Source organism: Sciurus vulgaris, assembly GCF_902686455.1.
Source record: "Sciurus vulgaris genome assembly, chromosome: 16".
Lineage (NCBI taxonomy): Eukaryota > Metazoa > Chordata > Mammalia > Rodentia > Sciuridae > Sciurus > Sciurus vulgaris.
In genome coordinates this window covers 31,514,091-31,536,408 of record NC_136477.1, presented here as the reverse complement: position 1 = coordinate 31,536,408, position 22,318 = coordinate 31,514,091, and the positions used below count along the sequence as shown (strand labels likewise).

Here is a 22,318-nt window from a genome sequence, read left to right as displayed (position 1 = left end):
AGGAAGACAGAACACTTTAAAACACTAACAATTCTAAGACACAGAAAAAACTAGCAGCATCCCCACCTCTGCCAGCGGAGGTCAAGTGGGGAAGCTCAGAATCTTTCATCTTTGCCCAGTGGCTGTGAGCTGCTTACTCCCCATCCGCGGTGTCAGTGGAGACCAGATGGGGAGCCTAGACTTTCAGACTCGCTTAGTGACAGAGCCACCTCTCTGTGAGAATTGTCTGGAGGCGAGTCCGACTCCCACCTCCACCCATCAATAACAAAGCCCCTTCCACTCAAGGCATCAGGAGAGGCTGGTTGGGGAACCTGGACTTCTGCCCTGCCTGACAGAAGGAGCACTGCCCCTTCAACCACTGGCACATGTAGTGTCCCAGTGGCTTCTTCAGGCAGATTGAGGGCTGGAAGTCCAGCTCAGTGGTAGACCACAGGTCTACCAGGCTCAGGCCTTATTCAGTCCCTGGCACTACATCACACAGTCTCATAATAATCAAGATACTGCACCCAACAGAAAACACTCATAATACCAATAATGAGAAAAATCTGAACTTTTATGAGAAAAGACAATAGGGACAAACACCAAGATGATGCAAATCTCAGAATTCTAAGACAAGAATTTTAAAACAGCCATCCTAAAAATGCTTTATCTAGCAAATGAACACATTTGAAAGAAATGCAAAATTAGTGTTGGCAAAGAAATAGAAAATATAAAAGAGCTCTCTCGGGTCCTCGCTTCCAAGATGATCAAAAAAAGAAGGAATAATGGTCGTGCCAAAAAGGGCCGCGGCCATGTGCAGTTCGTTGCACGAACTGTGCTAGGTGCGTGCCCAAGGACAAGGCCATTAAGAAGTTCGTCATTCGAAACATTGTAGAGGCTGCAGCCGTCAGGGACATTTCCGAAGCAAGTGTTTTCGACGCTTATGTACTTCCCAAGCTCTGTGTGAAGCTGCATTACTGTGTGAATTGTGCCATTCACAGCAAGGTGGTCAGGAATCGATCTTGTGAAGCCAGGAAGGACCGAACACCTCCCACCCCGTTTTAGACCTGCTGGTGCTGCCCCACGACCTCCACCAAAGCCTACGTAAGGAGCTGGGTCCTTAATGAATGAAGAAAAGCTATCTTCTGGAAAAAAATAAAATGGGAATTATAATTCAAAAAAAAAAAAAAAGAAAATGTAAAAGAGAAGTAGATGACTATTTTAAAACTGAAACGTAACAATCAAACTGAATGGATGGCCTTTAAGCAAAAGGAAAAGACGAAATAATCCACGAACTTGAAGATAAAACAATAGAAATTACTCAACCCGAGCAATAGAAAATAGACCAGAGAAAAGAACACATTGCCTCAGGGAATGATGGAGCTGTGCAACAGAGGTACAGCATTCATGTCACAGTTCCAGAAAGGGGGAGGGGAGAGACGGTGGAGCTGAAATCATGGCTGAAAATTGCCCAGCTTGGGCAAAAGACGCTTACCTGATTCAATAAGCTGACGCTTACCTGATTCAATAAGATTCAATAAGCTGGTCAAACACCAAGTGGGAAAAACCCAAAGAAAATCAAATTGAGTCATCACAATCAAACTTCAGAAAACTAAAAATAAGGAGAACCTTTTTTGGTGGTTTTGGGAATTGAACCCAGGGCCTTGTGCATACTGGACAAATGTTCTACCACCGAGCTGCACTCCCAACCCAAGGAAAATCCTGAAAGAGGGAGAAACACCGTATACAGAGAAGCGGCACAGCATTTTTATTTTTCAAGGGCTGAAAGAAAAGAATTCTCAACCCAAATCCTATATCCAGTGGAAATATCCTTCAGAAAAGGGGAAATCAAAATATCTCAGATGAAGGAAAACTAATTTGTTGCCAGATCTACCCTAATATAATGGCTAAAGGAAGCTCTTTAAAAAGAAAGGAAGGATGTGGAGGATTTGTAGCCTTCGTCCACTGTTGATGGGAATGTTGTCTGGAGCAGCCACTGTCAAAAACAGTATGGTGTGTCCTCAAAAGGGTCAAAAACAGAATTATATGATCCAGCAGTCCTACTTCTGGGTATATAAGCTGAAGATTTAAAAGTAGGACTTTTTTTTTTTTTTTAGTTGTAAATAAACACAATACCTTTATTTTATTTTTATGTGGTGCTGAGGATCAAACCCAGGGCCTCACGCATGCTACGCGAGCATGCTACTACTGAGCCACAACCTAGCTCTAAAAGCAGAATCTTGAAGAGAAATCTTACCCCATGTTCATAACAGCATTATTCCACAGTAGCCAAGAAGTGGAAGCAGCTCCAGGGTCCATCAATGGATAAACAAAAAGTGATATATACGTATATATGAAATATTTGGACTTAAGGAAATAAAATTCTGATACGTGCTTCAACATGCATGAAGGATGAGGCCATTACGCTAAGTGAAATAAGCCAGTCACAAAATAACAAGTATCTTTTTTCACGTATATGCTTCTACTTACATCTAGTCAAATTCATAGAAACAAAGTGAAATGGTGGTTGCCAGGAGCTTGGAGGGAGGAAATTGAAGATTTGTTTAATAGGTATAGAGTTTCCGTTTTGCAAGATGAAAAGGTTCTGAGATCCACTGCATAATCATTTGAATATACTTAACAAAACTGAACTGAATACTTGAAAATGCTAAAGATGATAACAGGAAGATTTCTGAACATTTGGAAACTAAACATAACATTTCTAAATAATCCCTAGGAAGAGAAATTTTTTAAAAATAAATTTAACTGAATGAACATGAAAATACAACACATTAAATTTTGTGATATACAGCTAAAGCTGTGCTAAGGGAAATTTATGGCACTAAATGCTTATATTGAAAAAAGAGGATATTCGGGCCTGGGGTTGTGACTCAGTGGTAGAGCGGTTGCCTCGTGTGTGAGGCACTGGGTTCGATTCTCAGCACCACATGTAAATAAATGAATAAAACAAAGGCCATCAACAACTAAAAAAAATTAAAGGGAATATTGGAACAAATTATATTCCTTGCTTATATAATTATATCAAATGTGAACTCCAATATTATATATAACTATAAAGAATAAAGGAAATAAATTAAAAATTGAATTAAAAAATAAGAAGTCTCAATAAGTGAAGATTTCACTCTCAAGAAAGAAAGAAACACCAAAACAGGAAGGATATAATAAAGATAACAGGATTCAGTGAACTTGAAAAAAGAGAAACACAAAACTCATTCTTCATTGGAAAGAAAAACAGCCTCTAGCAAGACTGACAGAGAAGACACGGTGGCTGACATCCAAATGGAATGTGGGGGCTGGGGATGTAGCTCAGTGGAAGAGCGCTTGCCTAGCATGCGTGAGGCACCGGGTTCGATCCGCAGCACCACATAAGAAAAAAGGTATTGTGTCCACCTACAATTAAAAACAGAACAACCACAACAAAAAAATGTATCGCCAGATATCCAAAGGAAATTAAGGGAATGTGGGCAAAGTAACCCATATCAGAGATGCTTGGGACCAGAAGTATTTTGGATTTCACATTTTTATTTCAAATCTTGGAATATCTGAACATATGTAAATAGGGAAGTATCCTGGGGATAGGGCTCAAATCTAAACAGAAAATTCATTTTGTTTAATATATATCCCTGTTAAAAGTTTTAAATGCACCTGCATTTTTTACTGTGACCTGTCTCACATGAGGTCAGATATGGAATTTTCCATTTATGGCCTCACGTTGATGCTCACAATGTTTCAGAATTTGGAACATTTCAGATTTCAGGTTAGGGATGCTCAATCTGTTCTATTATCAGCTGTATAAATTTGACAGTGTACGTGAAATGGACATTCACAATTCATTCAATGTAAAATAGATAATTTTAATAGCCCTGTAACTACTGAAGAAATCAAAATTTGATTTTAAAACACTCAAAAAGGAAGTGTTCAGCTCCAGATTGTTTCATTAGCATATTCTACCAAACATAAGGAATTAACACCAGTTCTATACACTCTCTTAGAAAAAAAAAAAAGGGAGAACATTTCACAACTCATTTTATAAGGTCCATCATACCTGATACCAAAACCACACACAGTACCAGAAACTTAAACTACAGTCGGGTATCCTTCATGAATATAGAAGCAAATGACCCTAACAAAATACTAGCAAACAGAACTCACAAAACATTAGCAAGTAGAACTCAATAGGTTAAAAATAATTATACATATGACCAGCAGAGTTTATTTCAGGGACACAAGTCTAGTTCAATATTTGAAAACAAATCCATATAATCCACCATGTTAACAAGCTAAAGAACAAAAATTGCATGCTCATATCAACTAATACAGAAAAACAATAAAAAATTCAAAAGAAAAAAATGTTTAAGTGCCAAAAATGTAAGAGGAAAATCCCACTCCCATTTTAAAACCCTCGTTATGATGTTCCTTCCACAGGGATAATCTGTGGTCAACTTCTGTGTTCTAGAAAAATTCTGTGCAATGTAGAGATTCTTTTACACACCCACACCACATCCACGGGAGCAGGAATGCCTGCAGAGGGCACATAAGGGCAGATTCACGTCCTGCTTTGCATCTTCTGTCCCTGCTGCCCTGAGCTACCTGACACAGGGACCTAGCATAGGCTGCTTACTTCCAGAGTAGAGCACTTCTGACTAGCCTGTGGGGAGATCACGCCTAGCAACAGTAAATTTTTTTTTAAGTCTTCCTTCCTTCAGTCTGACAGCTCCCATTAACAACAAAACAATCTAACCTCTCTGTCATTTGCCAAGGATGAGACAGTAATGGGCAGGGGTAAAATTTAAGACCATCCTGAGCTGGCTGTAATTGGCAAGTCTCAACTTCTTTGAGCTACAGCATCTTTATCTGTAAAATGGGAATAATACTCTGCACAGTTAGCCTGAGAAATAAATGAGATAATACACAGTGGTGACCCAAAAGTAAATGGTTTTGACTATTGGTTGCTTAAATTTTGTAAAATAAGCAGCATATTTGCTCTGTGAACAATGTTGGCAGCATATTTTCCTTTGGATTTAGGTCACGGCTTCTCTGATTGTTCTTAGACAAGTTTTTGAAATGTTTATGAATATTTGCATATGCCAGTACATGTTTTTTCAGTTACTGTAAGAGTGTCTCCATGGTCCCAGATGCTAATGTTAACATCTTGATTCCTCAACTTCTCTGTATTAAAGCAATGAAGAGGTTAGTATCCATACATTATCTCAGTTGTCTTCATTCTCCAAACTGTGAAAAAGTGTATATATACACATTTTTTCTAGTTGCATTTTTTTATAAGTAGTCAAAATCCTGTTTTTTGATTTACCTATTTTAAGCAGCCTCCTGAAAAACTAAAATGAAGTCTTCTGACTTTATCCATAAGTCAGTTCCAAAAACCAAAAACCAATGAAAGGGCCAGGCATGGTGGCACACTTCTGTAATCCCAGCAACTCAAGAGGCAGGAGGATTGCAAGTTCAAGACCAGCCTCAGCTACAGCAAGGTGCTAAGCAATTCAGTGAGACGACCCTGTCTCTAAATAAAATACAAAATAGGGCTGGGGATGTGGCTCAGTGGTTTAGAATCGTGTAGTGTGGTAAGATTCTTGAGAAAGGAAACATACCACGTGTTGTTAAGACAGACCACACACAGTAATCTTCCGTTGTCAAGGTCTGAGAGTCTCTCCTACTGTCCCTTCCCTTTAGGTTGGACTTGGCTGCCTCTTTCTTACATTCAGTGTCAATGTCTTGGTTCCCTTTCTGTTTTGCAGAACTTCCCTCCCTCCCACCACGACTCATCAGGTCCAAACCACCAGGCACTTCCTTACCCCCGAGAATGTAGTGGCCTCCCACTTGCTCTCCATTGTACACACCTTTCCACACAATATGGCAGAGGGGCTTATTTTTTTCAATTTTAACTTTTTACTGAATAAAACATTCAGAAAAGTACACTTATCATTGGTGTGTAGACTTAATATAATTCCATAAACTGGACACACCCAGATTAAGGATCAGCATTACCACAATCCAAGCCCCATTTTGCTCTCTTCCAGGTACTAATCTCTCCAGGATGATGACTTCCAACAGCATGTATTAGTTTTTCCTGTTTTTATATTTTATTAATGAAATTACACAGTAGTCATGTATACTCTTGTCTGGTTTCATCACTCAGTATTACATTTGTGAAACTCATTCATATTGTATCTAGTTTGTTTTGTACTAAGGATTGAATCCAGGGGTGCTTAACCACCGAGCCATATCCCCAGCCCTTTTTTTGAGACTTTTAAGAGGTTTAGGGCTTCACTGAGTTTGAGACTGGCTTTGAACTTGACTCTCCTGAGTCTTTCAAGTCCAGGTTAAAGGTGTGTGCCACCATGCCCTGCAATTGCATGTCACTGCACATCACTCATACTGCTTTCTGGAATGGGCTAGTGTGATTTACTTATCCTTTCTATTGTTGAATATTTGAATGGTTTCTGGTTTGGGGCTATTATAACCAGTATTTCTGTGTCTTTTGGTTAACATGCATTTCAGTCAAGAACATCCAAATTGCCCTTGCAGCTCCAGTTCTTCCACATCCTTACCAACATTTATTTTTTATCTTTTTCATTTTAGCCCTTCTAGTGGGTCTATAGTGGTAATTGCCATCTTTTTGAGCATTTCAGATATCAATTTGATGGTCTTTTAGATCAAAGCCCACTGTCATATGCTTTTAGCACTTATGCTTCAGTTTAGTAGTTCAAGTGTGGATTTCATTTCCCAACTGTCCCATCTGGACTTCACCATTGCATACACATAGCCTGGCAGAGTTGGAACTCATGTATGTGAAGAAACAAATGAACAATAGGAAACAATGCAGTATTTTTTTGCTTCTGAAGAATTTTTATGTTGGGGTGAATATTAAGTTTGATATGCATGGGGGAAAACTGTCAGGTTCCTGAAACACAGAAATGACAACTTTGGAGAATTGCAGAATTGATACTTTAAGCTATATAAATGAATCTGAGTAACTTCCTGCAACCTTTACCAATTACCCAAGAGGCTAGTAAAACCAGATCACACTGTTCAAGTTCTATTTGTTCCCAACCTTCGAAAATGCCTAGTACACATCTGAGTCATGGCTCTTTGCACAATTTTCTAAATGAACAAGAACATTAGAATCATTTATTCCACTGCCTCCACTCAAATGGAGAATTGGGCAATTAAACTGTTCTCAAGGAAGTAAACTTTGAAATTTTACCCTGAAAAAAAATTATTTCCATTTTCATACCATCAGAAAAGTGAGAACCACCACAAGAAACCTAGAACCAAGGACCCCAAGATTTCCTTTGACCCTGCCACTTGGAATGAGTTGAAATTTATTTCCCAAAGTTCTGGAAGCTGGTGGGGCTTTTTTAATGGTGAGGGCCTTTTTGCTGTGTCATCTCATGGCAGAGGACAAAGGTGGAGCAGGAGAGAATTTGCAGCCCTAAGTCCTTTCATACTCTTATCTACATCAGTTCACTCATACAGGTGGAGCCCTTATGGCCCAAACTGCTCTCCTGCCATTAGGCCCAACACTGTTTCATTGGGGATAAAGTTTCCAGCACATGCTTTTTAGGGGACACAATGAAGCTCAGTTATTCTGAGACATTTCATGAGCCAGTTTCCCTTTTTACTTAGGCCTTGAGACTTGGAGTAAGAGTCTTATGAACATATCTTTTCTTCCTGTTCCAGAGCCTTTCTCACTGTGAGCTCATCACAGACGATGGGATCCTGCACCTGAGCAACAGCACCTGTGGCCATGAGAGGTTGCGGGTACTAGAGTTGGACAACTGTCTTCTCATCACTGATGTGGCTCTGGAACATCTAGAGAACTGCCGTGGCCTGGAGCGCCTCGAACTGTACGACTGCCAGCAGGTCACCCGAGCAGGCATCAAGCGAATGCGGGTAGGTATGGGGCAGGGGAGTGGGTCACACCTGCCTTCATTTCTGAGCAACAGAATCAGACATCAAGAATCAATGTCCAGAGCTGGAGAGGTGGCTCAGTGGTAGAGCACTTACCTAGCACATAGAAGGCCCTGGGTTCCCAGCCCCATCATCCACAGGCACAACCATATCATGGTCTGTGACATAGAGCAATGAGGTGAATTTCAGCAATTAATAAACTGAACATCATTTAAAAAAAAAAAAACCAATATCCACTTTCTCCACTTTTTCCTAAGCCAACAGGTACACAGACTGATCTGGTTTACTCAGGTGTCAAATCATCTTAAACTGCTTTCAAAATCCCATTGCTTAGATCCAGGGTAGAGGTTTCATGTAGTATGATCAGTATCCTCATGAGGCCTCCATCAGCTAGGCATGGTGACATACCTGTAATCCTAGCAACTCAGGAAGCTGGGACAAGAGGATCCCAAGCTAGAGGACAGCCTGGGCAACTTCATGAGACCCTGTCTCAAAAAAGGACTGGGGATGTAGCTCAGTGGTAAAAGTACACCTGGGTTCAATCCCCAGTACCAAAAAAGGCTCTCCATCCAAGGAGAGCAACTTAGATCATTGTCAGTGAAGGGTAGGACATAGTCTTGACATCTTCATATAATTCATATATATCATTTTCTTGTTTGAAGTTTGCATTTTCACTGCAGAGCAGCCCTGTCCAGGGTCCTTTACTCAGTTTGCCTTTAAGGCTAGTTACAACTGAGCAGAAATAATCACTTAATGAGTGATCCATTTGTCTTTAAAAGGTGCTGGGGTCTTCTGGGGTCAGGGATAGGAGTGTAACACATGAGCTCTGGCTTAAAGCAGAAATTCTACTTGAACAGTTTCTGTGATATTACAGGAAAAGTAGTTATAATGCCCAAATACCAGGGTAAACACTACTCCACTTTTTCTACTTTCAGGCTCAGCTCCCCCATGTCAAAGTCCATGCCTACTTTGCTCCTGTCACCCCACCAACAGCAGTGGCAGGAAGTGGACAGCGACTGTGCAGGTGCTGTGTTATTCTCTGACAGCCAGCTGCCCATGCCAGAGGGGTGATGAGGTATCTCTTCTTGCAGAGAAGACCAGTCTGCATGATTACTCCGTCATCACTCAAATCTCTTGCTTCTCCACTGGGAAAGGCATTTACAGGTAAAAGCCTTCAGTATGGATTGGAGTAACTCTGGTGATAGCGTTTCACCTTTATTTTGCTGTGATGCAATCAAATCAAGACTTTGTGTCCATTAACATGTGGCAAGAGTGGTCTCAATGCAGCCAAGATCACACAAGAAACCTGGATCCCTTACGAGGTGGGTACCTTTCTCGGTACAAAAGCCCTACCCTTGGCTTTATCAGCATTCCTCAGACAGACCATCAGTGTTAGCACAAATTGAGCGGAAAAATATAACCTGTCAATTTTCTACCTGATCCTTAAGCCAGTTGCCTACTTTAATCCACAGTAATTGCATTTTGATTAGCTGGACTTTCCACTTTGAAGATGAAATAGCAATTTTATCAAAGTGACCATAATGCAAATTCACAATACCTAAATAGTTTTATATGTAGAAATTCATGTGGAAGGCATAATAGGTTTCCATGAGACACCAAAGAAATGAGGACTCTAAACTGGGTGAAGCCAGGTCTTCACCTTTGTCTGTCAGCCTGTCATATCCACCTCCAGGGACCAAAAACTAAACAAAAGCAACCCAGTTTGTTGCCTGATTGGAAATTAATTACAAGCTCTGGTATATGCTACAGCACATAATGCATTTTTGGTATAGGGAAAAAGCTAATTACTTCCACACTTCTCACCAACTATGGGGGATCCTAAAAAAAACAGATAAGGCTTAAGTTATTTTAGTATAATCAATTAAAAATAATGGATGCATGTAGAATGGATGTGACTTTTTTTTGTTTATTTTAAAATTTTAGAAATCAAGTTACATCAGAACTATTCAAAAATTTTACACACTTAAAACTTGGATCAGTAAAGTGTTGGCACCTCTTGGACTCATAGTATAAAAATGAACGAACCATTGCAATGCCCAATTCAGAGGGTTTTATTGCTATTTTATGGCAGATAAATCTGAGTAAAACTATTTTCCAAATTTGAACCTCCTTACTGTTAACTGAAATAAGACACGCTGTAGCTGATTCTTGCTCTGTACTGTCCACATCTGTGATCTTTATTGAAGATTAGGAACCCATCACCACCTTCACTGTGAACCTAAGTGTCAATGGCAGCTGACCCTTGCAACCACTTCCAAGAACTCATGTGAGGAAAAAAAAAGTTTTCTATGCTTTTATGGACAATTATAAAAGCAGTTTTAAGGGGACAAGTGCCTCAGCTGCATTCAAAGTGAGATGGCAGATGAATACTTACCCCCAAAAAGGGACTTCGCAAGACTGAATAAGCATTAAAGTACTGAGTATTTTATTGCTTTGATATACTCCAGTATTCCCTGGTTATATGAATGCCATAGCAATTATTTATATATACATTTGCACCACTGGTGGGGGTGGAGGGCATAACTGATGCAGGAAGCCATTAAAATGAACAAACAAGCATGAAACAGACTTGCTGAAATGATTAGTTTATAATTTTAGGGCTGGGACTGCTTACCTGGCCATGTGTGAGGCCCTGTCCTCAGCACTGAAGGAAAATTTTTTTAATGACCAGAGACTGCCATACATTATCTCTTGAGCTAGGATACAACCTCTCACTGCTGTTGTACTTGATGCTCAATGACCCATGACCTCATTTATACATAAAGGGGAACCTCATGTGAGAAAACCGGGTTTGCTTCCTCTGTAAAGAAAAGTTCCTAGAATAACCTGTCCTTAGTTTTGATGAAAAAACCTATAGGAGCCTAGACTCTTACAACATTTGTTCTGGGGTATGCGCAGGACAGTGACCCCACCTTTGATTCTATGACTCTACTGCTTGAGGTGAAACTAGCAAGAACTTGAGATTTTAAATGAGACACGTTTGCAAAACAATCGGAAAACATTTATTGTACTGAAATGTGTACATCCTACTATTAAAAAAACAAAGTAGCAAATTTGCTGGTGCCATAATTTATTTAACCTGTTTTACTGGGACAGACTAACGGTCAATGCCACTCAGTATAATTTCAAGTTTGATGAGCTTGTATTTTACCCCACTTCTAAAACCTGATGAATTTAAAATAGCACACAGCATTAAATTGACATTTATTGTTCCATAAATCATGAGACCCAAAGGAATGCTAAATAGACAAGCAAAACTCTAATAAAACAACTGAGAAACTTGCTTCTTTCAGAACCAAGTGACTGGTACAGGAAATGTGGTCACACAAAAGCAAAGGGAGAAGGACAGAAAGGAAAGCTCTCCTCCTACATGGCCTGTAGGAGTAACATATTTCCAAACCTAAGATGAAAATAATGAGACAGTGCTTCTTTGTAGCAAATAATTAACCCCTTTATGAATAAAACCAAAGGCCAAAGTTTTGACCTAGTGAAGTCATTTGTCTTCTGAGAGAGATTTCAAACTTACAATTAATCATTCCTATTTCCACCTGAACAAAGACGAGGATCAATCGGTACATTCAAGCCAAAAGAGCTTAGTAAACAGATGCTGTAATTGAAAGGTTTAAAAATTCAGTCTGCTACACCACGGGCCTCAAAAATGCTTGCTGATGAATTCTGGGAAGGCTCTGAGTAAAGAGAGAAGCAAAAGACGAAAACAGAGGATTCCCTTTGGGGGGCGGGGAGAGTATGCTAGCAAACTATGAAAGATGCACACTTTAAGAAAAAGTCACTGTGTGGTTATTAAAAAACCTCTCAATCACCAGAATGTTTATTCATGATTGTACATCTGAGAAGAGACAAAGGGATTTTTTTTTTTTGGTACATTTTAGTGTTAGATTTATGATATCTAGTGTTTCCATGAATGATTTCATCTTGTTCATAACAAAGACCCCTTAACACCAAGTCAGAAGCTACCAACAATAAAACTTTGTGCCCCCTACCTACATCAACTATTCCCAATGTCTGGGGTAGGCCTTTAAAAATGCTTAAGGACAGGAGGGCATGGGGTGGAGAAAGAAGGAAATGAGAAAGAAAACCAGGTTTAAAAGGCAAGGAAGCTTCAAAAAATGAAAACCAGAAACTAAAATGCTAAAATTGGAAGCAGAGGCAAAAAAAGTTTTTCAATAAATCTGTGACAAAGCAAAAACACAAGTCTTTGTACCTATTAGGATTTACACTGATCCTCTCAACAAGGTACTCCTGATGATGCAGTTTGCTTCACGCCCATCTTCCTGGCTTGGATCCTCTCCAGTCTGGCATGATCATTTCAGACCTAAACCCTTAGACATGATTTCTCACGAGGTGCCGAGCCTCTTACCTGACCACCACCACATCAGCTCAGTCCATCTCTCTGCTGATGGATTCCTTTCTGGCTCCACAATAGCACTGTCCCCCATCTCCTCCCCAGGTCAGCATAAGGTTCAGGCAATAAAAACCAAACTGGCACAGAAAGGTAAATGCCCATGGTTAAGTTTTACATTCATTTCCAAACCACATACAGTGTAAAAAGCCAGCAAAGGCTGCTTCTGGGAACTGAATCTACTGGCCTCTGCCAGAGCAGGTAGCCATGCCTGCCCCATGGCGTCCAGAGCGGGATGCACACTGTCCCGACGTGCTCGCTCTCACGAGGATGCTTGGCTATGGCAGTGACAGTGAGATTTGCCTCTCATACAGCTCATTAGAAAGGTCATCTGTGTTTTCAATATGAAACATTTCATATGGTAAAATCCAATCCCAAGACTTCTTGGATTCAGTCTTCACACACTTTTAGCGTGACTTTATTTGGTACTGGATATAGTTCAGTCTACATAAGACATCACTTCAAAATTATGTGGATACCATCATTATTTTCAGCTGCAGAAAAAGGATAAGAGTTATTTTTTTAACCCAGCTCAGAAATCAAGAACACTAAAATAAAAACTAAAACCTACAACCTCCATCTAACTCAGAGTTTACTTTCAGCTAATTCTAGAGAAAAACATTTATTTGCTCTAGCTTTCTTCCTTAGACCACATCTGTCCACGCTCCCCTCTTGGCCATTCTGCTTTCTAAACACTGGCCACTTCTCAGTGCACTGCTCTCATACTGCTTGCCAGTTCTGCGGGGCAATGTGGGACCTCTCTGGAAGCAACGCAGAGCCGGAGCTGGAAGGCGAAGGGGTGAAAACACTGCAAGGGCAAAGTCAACCCTACAGAAAATACGCAACCTGAGGCCACAAACATGCACACGCAGGCACATCTATCATTCCTAGAAATTTTTTGTAAGTCTTTGGAGGCAGATTTGAAACATTTATGATGAAAAATATTAAAGGAATTTTAGATATATGATTTTTTTCATGTGGACAAAGTCTGAAAAAAAAAAAAAAAAAAAAAAAGTAAGATTTTAAGGGAAATCCTGTTTGAAATGTCTACTGAATTCAAAACTACACGATTACAGTATGCGTTTCCTTCTTTTAGGCAATGAGTTTTGCAGACTAAAAATTGAGCAGAAAAGTACTAAGCTAAAGATGCATCTGAAAGTGAACAACAGGTGAACATGGTTACAACTCAGCCCTGCAGGTCACTGAATGTAGTTCAGTCCACATAAGACATCACTTCAAAAGTGCAGGTAACTTGATGGCATATGTGACATATCAGGCACAAAGTAAAATTATAATTTCAACACCGACTGGGGTCACTCCTTTCAAGAGTAACTATTAGGAAAGTGACACATTTTCTTCTTCTAGGGAAAGTTGTGCTAAGACTGGTTTGGTATCTTAACCCACTTGCCTTTTCAAACAGTCTATGAACATATGATCTCTTTTTAAATTCTTCTGCCTTTAAAAACTCTCTACCTAACCTTTGGGAGTTCACCTGAGCCCAGACTGGGTTGTCTTTCCACACTGTCTCCTCCAATGACCTTCAACTTTTAAGCTGAAGGTTTCTAAATTTATACCTTAAGCCCAGACCTCTGCATTGGGACTCAGAATGGCCCCGTACCTGCCTACTTGATGTACCCAAAATGGACCTCTTGATTGCTTTACCCTAAACTACCTTACCTCTTTAAGGTAACTCTCAATAAGAAACTGGCAATCACAACTACTACTCCCTCAAATGTGGAGCCCAGTCTATAAATCTGGAAGATACCATTACCTCTCACCTGGATGGCATCTCCTGCCTCCAGTTTTGTGGTTTCCTCATGCCTCCAGAGTTTTGAAAGTAGAAAAAATGAATCTAATCACATTACTACTTTGTTTAAACTTCAGACAGACTTTCCAGTACATTTCAACTAAGTTCCAAACTATCATCATCTCAGCTCTGAACGCCAGGCCCTACCTCCTGTCTTGACCCCACCTTATTCTGCTCACCCTCACACACTGCAGGCAGCTACACACAGCCCTCTTCCAGGCCTTCACAGTCATTTGTCCTGGGACACTATTCCTATGACTAGCACCTCATTCTTCAAGTCACCTCTTCAGAGAAGCCTTCCCTAACTGCTCCATATACCCCAACTCCAGAGTCTCCTTATCCATAAGCACACACTTTCCAATTCCTTCATGGCACTTAAAATGTTGGTAAGTTTGTGTATCTGTAGCCAATTCTGTTTTCCCCACTAGAGTGTTCAACACTCATGGAGCACTAAATTTCTGACACAGGGCTCAGGAAAATGTTAACTGAATGAACTTAAGTTTTTCCCAGTCATCTAGAAGGACTGACTCCTCTCCCTTATTTGCTAGTTAACTTCCATTATAGTCCTTAAAACAACTTTTTAAAGAATATTTTTTTAGTTGTCAGTGGACCTTTATTTTACTTATTTATACGTGGAGCTGAGAATTGAACCCAATGTGTCACACATGCAGGCAAGGGCTTTACCACTGAGCTACAACCCCAGCCCAGAATATAAAAATATTCTGTTGAGGCACTGGGGTTGTAGCTCAGTGGCAGAGCGCTTTCCTAGCACTGGGTTCGATCCTTAGCACCACGTAAAAATAAATAAAATAAGGGCATTCTGTCCATCTACAACTACCAAAAAAAAAAAAAAAAAATTCTGTCAATTCATTTCTCAAACTCTTAAAATTAGTAGAGACAGCATTTTCAAGAGTAAGCACACGTGTCAAGCCTGGAGCGGTGGCACATGCCTGTAATCGCAGCAGCTGGGGAGGCTGAGGCAGGAGGATGGAGAGTTCAAAACCAGCCTCAGCAAAAGTGAGGTGCCAAGCAATTCAGTGAGACCCTGTCTCTAAACAAAATACAAAATAGGGCTGGGGATATGGCTCAGCGGTCAAGTGCCTGAGTTCAATCCCTGTGCCCCCACCCCCGCAAAAAAATAAAGAGTAAGCACACAAAAGGGGAACTAATCAGGCACACAATGTTGTTCATGATTCTAGCAATAACACATACCACACATGCACAAAGTACCTTTTACTGTAGAGAATAAAAAACAACTCTCATCTTGAAAGTTCTGAACCATCTAGAAGAGTAAAGCAGATGTGTAAGTACAATTAAGATATAACTGTCCCTTTTTAACTGAGCAGAAATGATTTAAAATCATTTAAAGGAAAATAGTATCATCTCTACATTCTTCTTGCCCAAGTACAGAATTCAAATGACCAAAATACTTCCTGAAGTCAGTGTGAGGTAGTGAAAATGTGTGCCTGCTGCACTGGCAAGGCCTTATTCTGATTATCCCTGCCATCACTGTCCCTGAGGATCTGGTCAGTCACTCTGTGACCCATGGGGAACATTTCCTTCCAGTTCTGTTAATAATAACAGAAAGTACATATTATTGTTCTATGATTACTTGTTTCTGAACATGGAATGGGGGGTGATGTACTTCTAAACTTTCATGGCTTTTTTAAGGTGGCTATTATATAATGGCCAAAATGAGAAAATAACCAATGCCCACCTCATAAAAAGGGACATAGCCTGCTGCTAACCTTGAGTCCTGCAATGAGTATCTAAATTCAAAGGGTTGTGGGGAGGCTGAGCCAAGTTTCCATGACTTGTGTTCCTTACTATCACTAGGATGCCTGAAATCTTGGTTATAAATTTTTTGAAAATTTGATCCCTAACTCTTTGAAAATGATTTCCATGAGAATTTGGCAAGAGGTCACCACAGAATTTTTTTGTATAGTTTTTTTGTATAGTTTTTTTGTATAGTTTTTTTGTATAAAAGTAAATACCAGTATGAAAGGGAAAAATGGATGAGGACGATTGTCCAATTTACCTGATCACTAACAAGAATGTGGATGCCAGTGGGACCCTGTCTGTAAACCTGGTTAATTTGATGGAGAGGAATATTAAACACCAACGCAAGTTTTCGAGCAACTTCTGAGGCAACCATTTCTTCCAAGTAGATTGCATGGTAAACTGAAATTTAAAAAGGAAAAAAAAAAAAACAGCATTTTACCAATAATCTTTATGTTTCCTATTTGATCTATAGGAAGAATACAGCTTTCAAAATACCAAAAAAAGAAATAAAATTTACAATTTACAATGGGATTGAATTAACATTTCTTTTCCTCGTTGCTACTTTAAAATATTAAACTAACCATCAGAAATATAATACATTATATATGCTTGCATGTATAATTTAACTTAACGAAATGATTTGAGGTTTAAATTTTTATTTTTATTTTTCTGCAATAAAGTCTCGTATTCAAAAATTAAAAATGAACAGGGAAGCCGGACATGGTGGCTCACCCCTGAAAATTCAGTGGCTCTGGAGGCCGAGGCAAGAGGATCACAACTTCAAGGCCAGTCTCAGCAACTTAGTGAGATCCTGAGCAATTTAGTGAGACCCTGTCCCAAAATAAAAAATAAAAACAAGTTGGGGATGTGGCTTAGTGATTAGGCAACCCTGGGTTCAATCCCTGATACAAAAAACAAAGTGGGGGGTGCAGGGTGGGGAGATGGGCTGCAAATAGGCCCAGGGATCTTTCTAGGGTAATGGAACTTAAAATGGACTATGGCAACGGCTATAAACTATAAACTTCAAACTTACTGAAGTACCACTGAACTGCATATTATAATGGAAGAATTTTATGGTACACAAATCATACCTAAAGAAAGTTGTTTTAAAAATATATACATTTCTGGAAATATACAAAAAGAACCCTAACGGGTCACTGTTTTCCATCCAGTAATCCTGCTACTGGAAATTTATCCTAAGGAATGAAAGCTCCTGGTACTACCCCTCCAATATTCATACACACAAAAAATTAAAAATAATGTAGAAGATACCACATGAAAAGCTATGGAGAGACAACAAAAGCTGATTCTTCTTTATAGAACACCCTAGACAGGGTCCATCCAGTGTTCTGCATTCCTGGCACACGTAAGTCACCAGCAGACATCACCTGCAGAGTGTGCATGTGCAGTGTCTGACTCATGTGGCTCTTGCTTAATTACGGATTCAAGCCAGACATGGATCAAAAATAGCACTGCTGAGGACTCTGTTTCCCTAAACAGGGTGTGTTCCATGTTGTGTGTGGATTTATGAGTACAGAAACCTTTGTTAATTATATATTATGAAAAGTTTAAAACTTTGAAATAAAATCTATAGATGACCTGGAGCCAGGGTTACCAAACTACACCTTGTGAGGACCAAATCCTGTCCCTCCACTTATTTTTCTCCTAAATAAATTTTATTGGAACATGGCCATACCTATCATTAACATACTATCTATGGCTATTTTGCACTTCAGTGGCAGAGTTCAGTATGTAAAGAGTTGGAAATATTTACTTACCTAGCCTTTTGCAGAAAAAGTTTGCTGACTTTTGATTTAGGGGTAAAGTATGCAATATTTGTACACACCCTTCTACAAACACTCACATTTGAGGGTGTGCCCTCTAAAATATTACAATATTGTGGATATGTAAATGATGTATAAGACCTTGGAGATGCATGGAGTTCCTTAAAATTTTTCATCCTTTTAGATTAAGAACCTGTATCTTGAATCTTAAAATTCATGACTTTTGGAGTAAAAATAACACCAAATGGAAAACCCAGCAATTGTGACTGCTGCCCTTTTCTCAGTAAAATTGCAACCATAAAGTATTTATCAGGGCAAATAACTGCCTCTGAATTCTGTAACACATCTTTCTCTTTAAAGTTCTGAGCATGTTGCCTTCAAAACGTAAAAGGAGAGAAATAGTAGAAAGTATATGGTTTAAAATAAAAATGCTTGCTTATGTTAAGGCTATGTATTCAGAGGAGAGAAGAGACCAGCCTTTAATATTGGCTCTAATCCAGTGCTATACTGTATAATTAAGAAAACCCCTCAGGATGGGATGCCCTCCTAATGTACAGATGGAAAATGACACAGGACCTATCACATGACCTATATCATAGGACCCTACCTCATGAGCAGCTCACTATGCTGCCCCGTCAACATTAGGACTGATACAAAGATGCATCTTTGTGCACATTTTATTTTGAGTAGTCCTCTAACCCCTGGTTAGTCAGTAAAGTGGAGGGGGGTGGTGCTCCTCCTTCTTTTTTTTTTTTTTTTCAAACTACCAGTGTTACATTCATGTTTCAATAAATATGAGATTTAAGGGTGCAAAAAGTCAAAAAAATCTCAAGGCATTCAAGCTAGTCTTTTCCTTGTTAGATATTTCTGATATAAGGAGCCATATTGGCTGAAATAACTGAGAAAGACTGCTAGTATCCTCTTTTCCCAAGTTCATGGCCCTAGAGTGGCTGCCTACCACTACTGTCAAGATTCCTGCATGAGTAACTAGGCAGAAAGGAAGTGACCGGGTTGAGGATGCCCTCGATACCCACCGTAAGGCGTCCCACTGCCATTCTCGCCTCCACTGCCTGCAGTTTGCTGCTGTGCTTGCAGCGCGGCGCTACTCGGCTGCTCCTGGCAGACATAGATGGTTAAGCGAGGCCTAACCGACCTGCAATCAGAAGATGCCACAATAAGCTTAGGAGAGAAGCTGCCTGACCACACGTACACATGACAACTATAGGAATCTAAGTTCTATTTCCTTATGAAAATGTTACAATGTTATTTCATTATACAAAATAATTTACTAATAAAAATGTAAAAACCACACACCTCACACCAACTATCACAGGTGGTCTAATATGATGATCCAGACTCTAAACCATTGAGATGGTCTGTCAGATGCTGGTAAATTTAAGTTTCAAGATTAAGTAAGCAATTTAAAATCAGTGATTCAATTTTAATGGAATTTTCACACCCCAAGTCTAGAAATAACAATGATATTAAATGGATCTTAAAAGCCAGCATAGTTTACATTTCTATTATTTTAATTCACAATTAGAAGTTTACATATTTAATAACTGTTTAATAATAGTCATGACCTTGAAAACCGTAGATTCTGTATAGCTCACCTAAATTAGAAGTTTTGTTTTCTTGGCAACAAACCCAGTCGTCTTCAAGAAATCAGTACTGCCCATGTGCATTGCTACCAGTCTTACAGTCTACCTCTGCCCTCATCAGTGCCTGCATCATATCTGGGCCTGCCCTGAAGGTGTACACAAAACAGTCTTCTCGTGAGCATGATGCTGCCGATGCTCGACGGTGCACACAGGCACACGCCAACCTATCGTGGAAACACATTCTGCCCAAACCCCCCACGCGAAGAAAGGTACGTCCTTATTTCACGCAAAACAGTCCACAGTATTTTACCTTGACTTCAGTGAATTATAGAGCCGAATTCCATCGGCTGCACCACAAATTTGAACTAAATCTTCCTTTGTCAGTTTTAATAAGTCGGCACCTGGAGGACAACAATGAGACTCTTCTCAAATGAAAAAGAACATGCCACTGGCTGCTTCATAAGCATCTGTTTATATGGTTAAATATCCTTCTAAACAACACCAGGCATCCTGAACATACATACACATATGTGAATTGCACCAGACAGGCAGGCAGGCAGGCAGGCAGGCAGGCAGGCAGGCAGACAGAGACACACACACACACACTGTCCCTCAGAGCCAAAGACAACACTGGCTTTTCATCAACCTGTATTGTACCAAGGGCGAGTTCCGAAGCCCAGAAGCTGGTAAAACTACTCAGTGTGCAGATCCCATACAACTGACTGTCCCAATACCAAATCTCACTGCTTGCCTTACCTAGTGGATGTGCTGTGGCTCTACTTGATTCTGACCTCAGGAAAAGGCAGAAGGCTAAACCATGTGATCACTGCTCAATGAAGAGAGCTTAGAACTTCCAAGACAGAAACATGGATTGACCCGAGATCACCCAGACCAGTCAGTCTTTTATTTTACAAAAGAGAATATGGAAATCCAGAGTTTCAGAAACCTGTCCACTATCACACAATTAGCTAATAGTGGAATGCCAAAACCCAAGAAGTTCAGAGCAAGAGGCCTCATCACCTCACTGACCTTTTGTAGTGCTGATTCAACTGATGCACCAAAGGGGCACAATGGCTAGCTCCCTGTCCAGCCTCCAAAGGAAATCCATGGGTTAAGGAAAAGGCAGAGGCTAAACCATGTGATCACTACTCAATGAAGAGAGCTTAGAACTCCCCAGACAGAAACATGATTGACCTAATATAATAGGAATAACCAGAGGCCTCCCGTAGTTTCAACTATTGGAACTTTTTCTATGTGCTGTGCTTTTGCTTACCCTGCAAGAGTTCAAGATGATCACCTGCCCCACCAACCGTACAATTTCTAGTTTTTCACACATAAAAGGCTTTTACTTAATCATATAAAAATGTGGACCCCAGGGCTGGGGTTGTAGCTCAGTGGTGGAGTGCTTGCCTCAAATGTGTCAGCACTACATAAAAATAAATAAAGATACTGTGTTCATCTACAAATAAATTTTTTAAAAAAATGTGAATCCCAGTTAGCAAATGACTTCCATCTGGTACTCTGAAGAGACAAAAAGCTACATGGGGAATGACTATTCACTGCACAAACAATGAAATAAATAGCATAATAGAAAACCATGTTCTTTGTGAAATTAAGCTTTCCTTTGAAGATGTGTATGTGCATACATGTTCTGTCCTCTTAAAGGGACCAAGCTGAGTTTCAATGGCTCTATACTACCATAAGCTAAAGCAAAACTAAAGGTACCACTTTACTGTGATCCACCATTTCTCAGGATATGTTTGTCAGGACATGTTCGTAGAGATTCTGTGAGAGAAAGTTCCCAATGCCAAATGTATCTGAAAGATGCTGGCCCTGCCCCACCTGGGGTATCCACTACCATTTGCTACACTGACCTCCTTTCACACCACCTGGAGCAGCACTGCTTGATGCTGTCTAAAATCCCACCCAAGTATTTCCTTAGCTTACTATGCAAGAATAGAACTGATACTGCAGTATATAAGACCCATACTACTACTCTGCAATAAAAAGGGTCAAACTATAGATTCACACAACAACTTGGGTGGATCGTGAGATTATTAGGCTGAGTACTAAAAAAAAAAAAAAAACCTCGATAATCGAAAGATTTTTAAAAGAAAAAAAGACCAAAGAAGTCTAAACTCCTACGATTTCATTCACATAACTCTCCAAGTGAAAAAAATCAGAGACAGAAAAGAGTTTAGTGTGGGAAGGATAAAAAGGGGTAGCAGCAGGGAGATTATTGGTAATGGCCTAATTCTGTAGCTTAGCTGCAGTGGTGGTTATACAAATCTACATATGTGATAAAATAACTGAGCTATATATTATACCAATGTCAATTTCCTGGTTTTGTTATATGAAAAGCTGAATGAAGGTATACTAGACCAAGTCCATACTGTCTTTGCAACTTGGTATAAAGCAAAAACTATTTCAAAATAAAGGTAAAAAGAAAGGGTACTGTATAGACAATACACACACACAAATGACTACCATAAGTCTGGTGAAACTACAGATTTTTACTAATGGTAATTTCTTGGTTTTTATAGTATATGACAAGTATGCAAGGTATTACACTTTGGGAAAGTGGATGATGAATACATAAGACCTCATTGTATATTACCATTGCTTTTTGCAACTTTTTATGTATGTATGTGTATGTGTGTATATATGAACTTATTTCAAAATTCTTAAAAAATTCTTTAATAAAACCATAGAAACAAACAAGTAAACAAAACACTCTACCATGTACGTCTCACACACACAGAGACATACCTGAAAAATTAGAAAACAGTCTTGTATAGGAAGAGAATCTGTTTTTGAGCAGCCACTGCTGTGTTTCCTGGGTTGTAGCTGAAGGCTGAATTTGCTATTAACAGAGAAAATGAACACAAAGAAATGAAACCATTCAAACTCACCAAAAAAATAAATAAATAAGAATAACCACCAAGTCACTAGCATGTTATACAGTATTTAAACA

The 22,318-nt window shown here is 39.6% G+C and overlaps 2 protein-coding genes and 1 pseudogene across 9 annotated transcripts in view; 2 read left to right on the top strand and 1 right to left on the bottom strand.

Annotated features, from left to right (window-relative positions):
* FBXL2 (F-box and leucine rich repeat protein 2) overlaps positions 1 to 10,708 on the top strand; it is a 95,293-nt gene extending 84,585 nt beyond the window's left edge. Inside the window, 2 exon segments of the mRNA XM_079114241.1 lie at positions 7,699 to 7,911; positions 8,865 to 10,708. Of these exon segments, the coding sequence (XP_078970367.1) occupies positions 7,699 to 7,911; positions 8,865 to 8,972 (321 nt within the window). The 3' untranslated portion in view covers positions 8,973 to 10,708.
* LOC306645972 (small ribosomal subunit protein eS26-like) lies at positions 743 to 1,157 on the top strand (annotated as a pseudogene). Its single transcript has one exon. The product of its transcript is annotated as a small ribosomal subunit protein eS26-like (transcript).
* Positions 10,709 to 10,929: 221 nt separating the features above from the next.
* The window catches only part of UBP1 (upstream binding protein 1), a 48,905-nt gene continuing 37,516 nt past the window's right edge, over positions 10,930 to 22,318 (bottom strand). For 3 of the 7 annotated variants that reach the window (XM_079114240.1, XM_079114237.1, XM_079114239.1), the window contains 6 exons: positions 22,114 to 22,207; positions 19,655 to 19,745; positions 18,778 to 18,896; positions 16,216 to 16,358; positions 15,408 to 15,459; positions 10,930 to 12,864 (listed from right to left, as the gene is read on the bottom strand). In XM_079114240.1, the coding sequence (XP_078970366.1) occupies positions 12,827 to 12,864; positions 15,408 to 15,459; positions 16,216 to 16,358; positions 18,778 to 18,896; positions 19,655 to 19,745; positions 22,114 to 22,207 (537 nt within the window). In that variant the 3' untranslated portion in view covers positions 10,930 to 12,826. Of the gene's footprint in view, positions 12,865 to 15,407; positions 15,460 to 16,215; positions 16,359 to 18,777; positions 18,897 to 19,057; positions 19,491 to 19,654; positions 19,746 to 22,113; positions 22,208 to 22,318 lie in introns of those variants that run through there. The other 4 variants (XM_079114238.1, XR_013759771.1, XR_013759770.1 and 1 more) reach the window with 4 other exon arrangements.